General features: G+C 65.1%; 3 protein-coding genes across 3 annotated transcripts; 1 reads left to right on the top strand and 2 right to left on the bottom strand.

Annotated features, from left to right (window-relative positions):
* Nucleotides 1–541: 541 nt before the first annotated feature.
* Nucleotides 542–1313, bottom strand: MNEG_9758 (hypothetical protein; the record flags this gene model as incomplete). The annotated part of the gene is made up of 3 exons (XM_014041771.1): nt 542–592; nt 809–919; nt 1134–1313. 3 exons carry the CDS (start codon nt 1311–1313, stop codon nt 542–544), a joined length of 342 nt encoding a protein of 113 aa, XP_013897225.1.
* A 1099-nt stretch (nt 1314–2412) lies between these two features.
* On the bottom strand, nt 2413–5786 carry MNEG_9757 (pre-mRNA-splicing factor SYF2; the record flags this gene model as incomplete). Its single annotated transcript, XM_014041770.1, has 10 exons — nt 2413–2475; nt 2777–2926; nt 3179–3268; nt 3523–3609; nt 3796–3885; nt 4130–4252; nt 4411–4872; nt 5123–5232; nt 5422–5557; nt 5724–5786. The coding sequence occupies 10 exons, from the start codon at nt 5784–5786 to the stop codon at nt 2413–2415; spliced, it is 1374 nt and encodes a 457-aa protein (XP_013897224.1).
* A 980-nt stretch (nt 5787–6766) lies between these two features.
* Nucleotides 6767–9169, top strand: MNEG_9756 (T-complex-associated testis; the record flags this gene model as incomplete). The annotated part of the gene is made up of 7 exons (XM_014041769.1): nt 6767–6802; nt 6939–7067; nt 7241–7368; nt 7537–7671; nt 7909–8052; nt 8291–8423; nt 8612–9169. The coding sequence occupies 7 exons, from the start codon at nt 6767–6769 to the stop codon at nt 9167–9169; spliced, it is 1263 nt and encodes a 420-aa protein (XP_013897223.1).
* Nucleotides 9170–9890: the final 721 nt, after the last annotated feature.

Below are 9890 nucleotides of genomic sequence, written 5' to 3'. Positions count from 1 at the left end.
GGGGGGGGGGGGTGTACGCGGACACGAGAGGGGCGGGGATGGAGGATGGGTGTCGAGTTGAGTGTTCACACACAAACAAGGGTCTGGTGCTTTCACAGGCCCGGATTGTGGCTGCATGCAACGACGGCAGAGGAGGGCAGAGGGCCGGCGTCACCCGTTGTCAGGGTGATGTAGGGACGGCCGCGCCTGTTGCGTACCAACGAGCTCCAACAAACAGCGGGTCCCTGGGCCCCCGCCTGCCCAACCCCGGCGGCGGCTCGGCGCGGGCCGCACCGATGCACTGTATCGACGCATCCACGGGGGCCGTGCCGCACGAAACCAGCAGAGACCTGCCGACAGCAAATGCGTGCAGGAAGGGGGACCGGCGGGAAGGTCTGGGTGGGCGGCTCTGCCTCCAACACGCCCATCGCCCCTGAAGGTCACCCCTGAATCCGACAGTTCCGCCTACACAAATGAGGCCTAGCAAACAAACTGGGATGACGCTGCTGGTCGGTGCAGATTGTCTGTGCTGGGGCCCGCTGACTGGCGCCCCAATGAAGGCTCACGCGAAGCTCTCGAAGATGCCGCTGATGTCATCAGGCACCATGACCGTCTGCAGGGCGACAAGGGGTGGCTTGTTTTTATTATATCGCAACAACAGCAGCAACATCTGCCTTGCGCTGTTGCTCTGGTTTCAAATTGGGGCTGCATGGGCAGCGCCTGTGGAAGCACCAGGACCCTGCACGGCAGGGACACTCGCGAAGCGCCTGCGTCGCCCACCGCCGCTTTGACCGGTCAAAGCGAGCCAGCAAGGGGCGCGGCAGCTCACCCCCATGGTGGTGAGCATCGACAGCGCCAGCACCGAACCCGCCTTTCCCAGATCGCATACGAGCCTGACCACCAGATCACCCAAGGGCAGGTAGGTGGGCGACTCGTCGTCCTGTGGGTTTGATGACGCGGGTGGCACTCAGGCAAGGGCAGGAGGCTGCCCGGAGCAGTCGCCACACACGCCCGCCGGCAGCAGCTGCGGCAGCTGCAGCATTGACCTTGTATATACACATAGAAACGAGCATGCCGCCCATACCAAACAGCAGCTGGGAGGAGGTGGGCCCCCGCCTCCATCGCCGGCTATGCCTGCGTTGATGAGCGCCTACCAAGAGGCGGTCGAGCAGGAAGTCAGCCAGCTCCGCCTGCGCCATTTGGCTGTCGAAGCCGACCGCCCAGCCCGCATCCGCGCCTGGTGGCATGACCAGCGCCGCCGAGAGGCACATCAGCGCCACCTCCTCGGGGTGGACAACCTGCGGCACCGTGCACGGGCGGAGTGCCAGGCGCATTCGGATTGGACGGCCTCATAGCTGAGTGCAAACGCCGCCGGACAGAAAATTTATGCATGAATCTACATCGTTGAACAGGTTGCATTGCATCATATGGGTGCAAGCAATTGGCCAGATCGATCACCAGATCGCTGCTCATCCTGAACTCAGCTCCTTTAGCAAGCTGTAATTTTCCTTGATGGCATGGCCTTTGTCTTTGAAGGGTGGTACGCTCAGATCGCGCAAAGCGGGAATGGCGCTTGAGCGTCACAGCTTTGGCTTGCGAACGTCATTGATACCAGGTACTGGGAACGTCTTATTAGCATATTGACTATGGCATGCGTAAGGCTTCAACTTGGACGAGAGTGATGGTGCCGCAGTGCCGGTCAGTGAGTACGGTATTGAGAAACCGCTGCGCCGCTTGTTCTTTGCTAGATGCTGGGTCTGTGTCGGTACACCACCCCACACATTGCAATATAGAACAGCACATTTACAAAGGCAAGCTGCCATGGAAGCAACACGAAACATGCAGATAAGTACAAATGCTGGCCTGTACAGTAGCGACCAAGTCCATGACGACGCAGCACCTGCGAAAGGCCCAGCGGGCGCGGCAGCAGGGGCACGGCAGCGAGGTTGGAGGGAGGGGCCTGCGCGTCAGCGTAGGGGAACTCACCAATGAGCATCAAAACCCTGTACACACCGTGCATGCATGCGTCTTGGTGTGCAGCCATGCTCGTATGTAGCGCCCCTTTCTGGGCGGCGCGCGACGGGCTCCCGCAGCGCCGACCCCGTTTGAAGGCGCGAGCAATCGTTGCCTTGCTTCCCTCTCCGCCATCACGCCCCTTTCGCAAAGAGCGCGCCGGAAGCGCTTGCGCGCGAGACACCTTTTCTCTCCGGTCATACCACCCCGCGCCGGTAAGCTCGCGGCTGCGGGGCTCGGCCAATGGCGAACGCACCCTTTCGACCCCTCGTCAGGCTCATCATCTGCCCCTCCACCCACCCCCAAGCGCAGCCGCGCCACGCGCAGCACCCACCTGCGTGTCGCGCCCGTCGGCGGCGGCGCCGCGGCCGGCCCGCCTCTGCGGCGGCGGCGCGGGGCGGCGCCTCCCGGCGCGCGGCGCTACAGCGCCGTGCCGCGCTCGAGGGACGCCTTGATGTCCTTTGAGTAGTTGCCAAACGCCCTCTGCGTTGAGTTGTGATTCCGACCGCAGCGGTCGCGTAAGAGTAAGGGCGCGGGTGTGAGGGGATCCAGCTGGGGCTGAGGATGGGAGGGGAAGATGGGGTGCTGCGAGGGGGCTGTGTGGCGGCGCGAGGGCGGCGGGCACCCCGCCAACGTTCGCGGGAGGGACAGCGCTGCTTCAAACCCTCCCCCCCAGCCCCCGACCCCGTTGAGGGCAGGCTGCAGTGATTCAAGAGGCCCCGTCCCACAGCGACACTGCCCCCAGCAGGCTGCCTGAGCTCCATGATCCATCAGCCCGGCCCACCTCGATCTTCTTGTTGAAGTGGGCGTTGCGCTCGTTGATGAAGTCCACGTCCGCGTCCGCGCGCGCCGCGCGGCGGCGGCTGTACTCCTGCCGCTTGGCCGCCTGCTGGTTGAGCTCCGAGACCATGCGCTCCACGCCCTCCTCGCCGACCTGGAAGGCGAGCAGGCGGTGCGAGCATCTCACACGGGTCGGGGCGGCGGGGTACTCTGCACGTGCATGCTGAATGGCTTACACAAGCCAACACGCCGATGTTGAATTGCCGGGATGCTTGCACAGCGGAAATGTTACCAGGCAGAGGGGCGCCAGCTGGTGAGAACAAGAAAGGCGCGGTCTGGCGGGGCCGCCGCGCAGTGAGCTGCGCGGCGTCATCAGGCAGCCCCTCCGCAGCATGCTGGGCCTCACGTCTGGCGCCTTGCCGTACAGCAGTGGGTCGGCCTCCCCCGCCACCTCTGGCTTCTCCTCCTTGGCCCTGCGGTACGCCTCTGGGTCGACCTGTGGCGGCGGTACGTGCCGGCGGTACAGGACAAGCCAAGGGGGGTTGGTCACATTGCTGGAATGAGGGGGTGATATGGGGTGATAGTGACGTGCAGAACTGCATGTCTTGACGTACTACAATACGCGGGTGTGGCGGCCACCGTGCTCCCACACTGTCCAGTGTGCAGGCGGCAGCGGCGGTCAAGCTCAAAGGGACGGCGCAAGGGAGATCAGCGGTGACAAACGCAGTGATGACGCGCTGAGGCGCGCACCGGTATCTTGTCGGCCCGCTTGGAGTATGCGTTGTACAGCGCCTTGGCGTTGAAGGAGTCCCAACCAAACGGCGTCTCCTTCTTCTCCTGTCGTGGCGAATCGAAGTTGCACAGACAGAGGCGTATGATCGCCAGAGATACGGTCTGGGGCCGACGCTGGAAAAAGCGGCATGATCTGTGAGCAGCAGGCCGGCTGGGGGCTACATCCCGCAGGGGAGCTGGGAGCGGCAGGGGAGCGGGCAGGGGCAGGCTGGCGCGGCGCCAACTACGCACCGACTTCTTGTGCTTGGCTTCCGCCACCTCAGCGCTCTCCAGCATGTATGCTCTTGAGGGGTCCAGCCCCAGCCGCTGCAGCTCCTCGGCCTGCGGGTGTGCAGGCAGGAGTGGTGGTGTGATATGCCGCGGCGAGGCGGGCAAGGCTCGGCACGGACGAGCGTGACGAGCGCCCCACCGCTGCGGGGCTGCGCTCGCAAACACAACGCGGGCGTGTCAATGAGGGCCGCCCCATGCGGCCGGCTGGAGCCGTGGACGCAAACTTGCAAGTCGCCCACAGCCAAGGACCCAGCACCACCAGGGCAAGCCTTGCCCTGTGCGCCCGCCGCCGCACCTTCTTCTTCTGCTGCTCCTCGTACCACTTGCGCTTGGCCCCCGCGGAGGAGTCGTCCGCCTCCTCCCCGTCGTTGCCCTTGGCACGCTGCCCAGAAGACGCGACGCGGCAGGTGCGCGTGCGCTGCGTCAGCGACCGGGAGGCCGTGACAGGACAGGCGTGCACGAGCGGCTGCGAGGCGGCTGCTGCGAAACCCACAAGGGAGCTGAGCTGCAGCCACAATAGACCCGCTCTCTCCCGCAGTGCAACCTCGAGGTCTGCAAAGCGCAGCCCCCGCCAACCTGCATGCGCTTGCGCTCCGCGATGACCGCATGCTCGTTCGCCTTCCGGCACTGCTGCAGCTTCTGCCTCAGCTCCATTAGCTTCCGCTGCCGCGCAGAGAGCCCCGCAAACGGGTCGCCGCCCGCCGCCGCCTCCGCGCCGCCCGCCCCGTCCTCCTCGGCGTCACCGCCCTCCTCCCCGCCTGCGCCGTCCTCCGCCGCGTCCCCGCCCTCCCCGCCCTCCCGCGGCCGCTTGGCCTGCCGCTGTTGCTGCTGCTCCCTGCCGCCCCGCTCGCCGTCCTCCTCGTCCGCCGCCGCCGCGGCGGCGGCCGCCGCGGGCCGCGCCTGCTGGCGCTGCTTTATCTGCTGCAGGCGCTTCAGGGCCTCGTCGTCCGGGTTGACCGCCGTTGGGTCCTCCTTCAACTTCGCAAGCTCCTCCTTCTCCTGTTTGAGTTTTGACAGGGTCTCCAGGCGGCCAGGGAGCTGGGGGGAGAGGGTGGCACGGAGCAAAGAAGGGGGCAGATGAGAGGTACGCCTGGCAGTGGGTGAGGGAACGGAGCACAGGGGACGGGCAGTTGTGTTGGATCACGCGTTTGAACGCGACCCCTGGCCTGGCCCAGCCGCCGGGCCCGGCTGACTGCGACAAGAGAGAGGGATGCAGGCCGTGTCCAGCGGGCGGGCGTGTCACCTACTGCGCCCTGCCCGTGGCCGCGCCGGGCGGGGGCGCGCGCACCTGCCCGCAGTCCGCGATCACGCAGGGGCGGCTGACGCGGCCGCTCTTCGCTCCAAAGCCCTCCATGCGCTTGGCGATGGACATGCCCTCCACCACGCGCCCAAAGACGACTGCGGGGAACGTGCGACAGGCGGGAGGAGTTCGTGGTTACCCACGCAGCCGCGCCGTGCACCCAGTCGTGCCGCTGCAACCGCGCAGGCGTCCCCCGTCGCAACGCCCCCGCCCCACACCGGCTCGGGGTCTTAGGCGGGCAGGTGCGGCAGCCCGGCAACAAAATGGTGTGGGGATGTGGCGCGCACCGTGCTTGCCGTCCAGCCATGCGCAGGGCGCCAGGCACAGGAAAAATTGGGAGCCGTTGGTGTTGGGGCCGGCGTTTGCCATTGACAGCACGCCCGCCGCGTCGTGCCGCAGCACAAAGTTCTCATCCGCAAACGTCTGCGGGGGTCGAGGGGCGCCGAGCAGCGTTGTATGTGCTGTGTTGAGTGCTGCGTGCCGCACGTGCCTGGCACGCACACAAGCCAGCAATGCAGCACGCGCACAGCGGCGCGGGGGCGACCGCCTCTCGGAACACCTCTGCCTGCGCCGCTGCCTTGGTACGCACCTCCCCGTAGATAGACTCCCCTCCTGTGCCGTTCCCGCGCGTGAAGTCGCCGCCCTGGCACATGAAGCCTGGGATGATCCGGTGAAAGCTGGACCCCTTGAAGTGGAGGCGCTTTCCCGAACTACCAACGCCTCTCTCGCCAGTGCAGAGGGCTCTGAAGTTTTCCACAGTGCGCGGGGCCACGTCTGCGCGGAGTTCCATCACCACGCGGCCCGCGGGCTCGCCCCCTATCTCTATATCAAACCAGACCCGGGGGTTCTCTATGGACGTCATACTCGTGGGTTGTCGAGGCCCTCTCTGGGTGCTGTGGGGCGCAGGGGCTCCTTGCAAGGCCCCACAACACGACGTGTGCCTTTGTGATGAGATGTAAAGCACGGGAATAGATGAACGTGGGACGATTATTGTACGAAATGCACCAGAGCGCTGCGTGGCACTGCAAGGGCGCCGCTCAGCGCAGCAGCTGCTGCTGCCGCCTTGGCACCAACTGCTAACTGGGAACAGCCTCCACCTGCACAGCGAGCCCATACCGGGAAAGTCCAGTATATGCCGTCAACCGCATCACGTGCAGCGCCCTCGGGCACACCCTGCGAAAGCGCAACCAACTGCTTTCCCCTGGATACACCTTGCAAGAAGATCGCGCATGGCAGGGAGTGGGTGAAGTGGATTCAGACAAGGAACACTGCATGCGATGCCTTTCATTATCCACGTACCCTGTGGGCTTGCCTTGCCCCACTGGTTTGGATGGCCCACGAAACGAACACAAGTGAGTCCGTGTTGGGCAGGCGTGCAGGCGCACTCGCTGCCATGGGAGCACTGGTGCAGTCTGTGTGTACAACATATGCAATTGTCCTGATTATTGTCCATTACATGCAGGAACGCCTGGGCCAACCCTCCTGGACCCTTGGTCAAACTTGTGGTCAAATAGTGAGTCACATGAAGCAAGTAGGCACAGTGTATACAGACGAGCACTTTTAGTGGTTGACGAATTAAAATGTATCACACGAGCATATATATTGCCAAAAGACGCGGTCGGCGAAGCCAAAATGGCGACCGGGCCGCTGATTGTGCAGGCGTTGAAGGTGATCGCGGGCGAAAGTACATGAGCAAAAGCTTGACATAACACCACGACGTTTGTATGAACGTTTGCCGCTCCAACCGGGCATTTCACGACTGCCGTTGCTGCGCCGCCGCCGCTGCTGCTTCTGCGCGCCGCAGGACCTATGCATCCGCGCCGTCAGCAGCAACTTCGAGCACAGCCCAACCTTTGGAAAGCTCCCTGATGCGTCATGCAAGCGGGTTGTGGATGGTCTGGCCCTTGATCTACCACTGGAGCTGGTCGGGACGGTGCGCACGGACGGCATTGCAGATGGATGCGCTCAGGGCCGTTGGCTGCGTGCCTACGGGCCCGCCGCTTATCTGCCCTGCTGCTGTGCGCCTTTTGGTGCCTGTAAGGCAATGTGGCATGTGCGTTCAGCTCAGAAACTGATTTGATCAGAAGCACAAACGCTTCCCTGCAGCTGATTGCTGATGAGGATTACTGGCAGCGGCGCGCGACTGCGCGGTGGCGCAACTGCGACACGGCCGTGCACGGGCGCTCATGGAAGCAGCTTTACTTCGAGCGAAACCTGCAGGAGGCGCTGGAGCAGTGAGTGGGGTGTCTGGTGACCCTTGCACCAACAGCAGTGTTGCCGCTGCCAGGCCTTGCGCGAGAGGCTTCATTCGGGGCACCGGTGCTGGCGCCTTGCTGCGCCATATGCTGCGTCGCTCGGCCCACGCCAACGCTGGCGCCGCGCCCGTTCCGTGCGTTGACCAGGTTTGACCAGGGGACTGGCGACCTGCTGGCGCTGCGGCGGCTGATGACGTACTCGCGCCGCTTTGCACGCAACATCCGCGTGCGGCAGCTGCCGTCGCGGTTGGACCCGCAGGTCTTCTTTGACGCCATGGTCAAGTGAGAGCAGGCGCTTGCTTCAGCAGTAGGAATCCATCGTATGCAGAGGGGTCCAAACCTGAACGCGTCGTGCGCTGCCTGCAGGAAAAGCGGGCGACCAACTGCAGCACCCAGGAGTGCAGCCGCATTGCTGCGTTTTCATCGGTGCTGTGGCTGCCACGCCGCGTGCCGCACAGCTTCGTTCTCACGTCCAGCGCGTGCCCTTAACTCTCCGCAACATGCTGTTTCCAAATGCAGCGCCCCAGCATCGCTGTGCCTGGCGTACGGGTCGAAAGGGGTGGGCCTGGACTACGACCGGTCCCTTTTTGGCATGCAGCTGGGCGACTGCCGCTGCCTGGCGCGCGCGCTGGCGCAGACAGAGGCGCTGGTGCACCTGGACCTGTGAGTGCTGCCGCTGCGGGCCAGCCCGCAAGCAGACTGGCTGGGGGGCCGGGCAGGCAGCTGCGTGATGACTATCACGCGAACTGCTGGATGCACAACCAACACCAAGGCTCCGCGCCCCAGCGGAATGGATTCTCTGTCAGCCCCCAAACGTGACCCGGCCCCGCCTGTCCCCCGTGTTGACCGCACGGGCGCGCGTTGACTGCACAGCTAGTTTGCCCCGTTCGCGTGCGCGCAGGTCAAACAACTCGCTCGACGACGACAAGACGCTCATGCTGGCCAGCGGGCTGGCCAACAACATCAGCGTAGTGCACCTCGACCTCAGCCACAACAAGGCGCGCGGGCGGCCGGCGAGGCCTGCTGCTGCAGCTGTGCCACTGACGCGTCCTTTATTGCGGAGTGATGGGTGTTTCCTGAATGCCAGCAGGTGGAGGCAGTGCACTCTACTCCACATGCGAAGCCTGGGTCTGCTTAAATTCACCTGTGCCGAGCACATGCAATGTGATCCTTGATTTTCTGCCCCTCGCCTACGCCACTGTTGGTGCCGCTTCGACCGCAGATCGCCGACCGCGGCGCCCGCGCGCTCGCGCGCGTGCTCGACGCGTCCTGCCCCCTGGCCGTCCTCGACATGTCGGACAACCAGCTGCTCTCTGAGTCAGGGCGGGCCCTGGGGCGCGCCCTTCGGGCCAGCAGGGGGCTGGTGAGCCTCGACCTGCGGCTGAACCGGCTGGGGGACGACGGATGCAAGGCGCTGCTAGACGCGCTGCGCAGCGGCAGCAGCAGCGGCGGCGGCGGCGGCTGCGCGCCGCTGGAGCGGCTGGGGCTGGCCGCGAACGGCGCGGGCCCCGCGGCCGGCGCGGCGCTCGCCGCCGCGCTGCGGTGCAGCCGGACGCTGTCGCAGGTGGACGCGTCGGGCAACGCGCTCGGCGCGGCGGCGGGCGCGCCGCTGGCCGCGGCGGTGCGGGAGAGCGCGGCGCTGGTGGCGCTCGACGTGCGGCGCTGCGGGATCGGGGGGGATCACGAGGAGGCGATCACCGAGGAACTGCTGGCGCGCGCGGAGCGCAGGGCGAGGGCAGGGCCAGGCGGCGGCGCGCTGGGGGCCAGTGGCGGGCTGTAGCCGGGTCGCGCGCGTGCGCACACGCGCAGCGACTGCTTTTGCAGGTGCTGTGTGTTTGAGAGGTGTTGCGTTATTATCACCCCATGCTGTTTGGTGGTTACATTCTGTTGTGTTTGGATGGCAACTGCAAATCACACGTACGAACACCTGAAATACATACACGTGCATGCTGTTGGCTGCAGGGCACATAACGGCCCCAGTGACAGCCATTAGTACAGACACGGGGTGCAGCCCGCACGGGCGAGCGGCGAAGCTGATTGACAGCGAGCATGCGCCCGCACCAGGCGGCGGAAGTCTAGTATCACGAAGAGCGAGAGGGCAGCAGCCCCAAGGTGCATTTGGACCCTCTGGAACGGCCAGCAGTGTACATCGCCATGAGCCAGTTTGGGTCCACAGCAGACCTCGCACACGCATGCGGCGCGCGCATGCAGGCCCTGGGCGGGCCCTGTGCGCCAAAAAAAAGCATGAAATGGCGCCTCGCCTGGCAAGATGAACGCATTCACCTTCTAGAGCAATTTCCTGATGTCGCGCCTGCTACTGCTTTTTGCTGTAATGACGGTAACTGCGCAAGGGGGGGAGGGGAAGGGGTCCCAAGGGAGGGGCGGGGATGAGCAGCAGGGGCGGCTTGTGGGTTCCAGGTTTGCGCTGCCCGCGGCAGTGGGCGTGCACCCTTGACCTAGGCTTCATCGTTTCCGCCACTGGCAGCCCCCCCCCCCCCCCC

The sequence above is a fragment of the Monoraphidium neglectum genome (genome assembly GCF_000611645.1).
Source record: "Monoraphidium neglectum strain SAG 48.87 unplaced genomic scaffold scaffold02053, whole genome shotgun sequence".
Classification (NCBI taxonomy): Eukaryota; Viridiplantae; Chlorophyta; class Chlorophyceae; order Sphaeropleales; family Selenastraceae; genus Monoraphidium; species Monoraphidium neglectum.
This window is presented reverse-complemented; position numbering and strand designations above follow the sequence as displayed.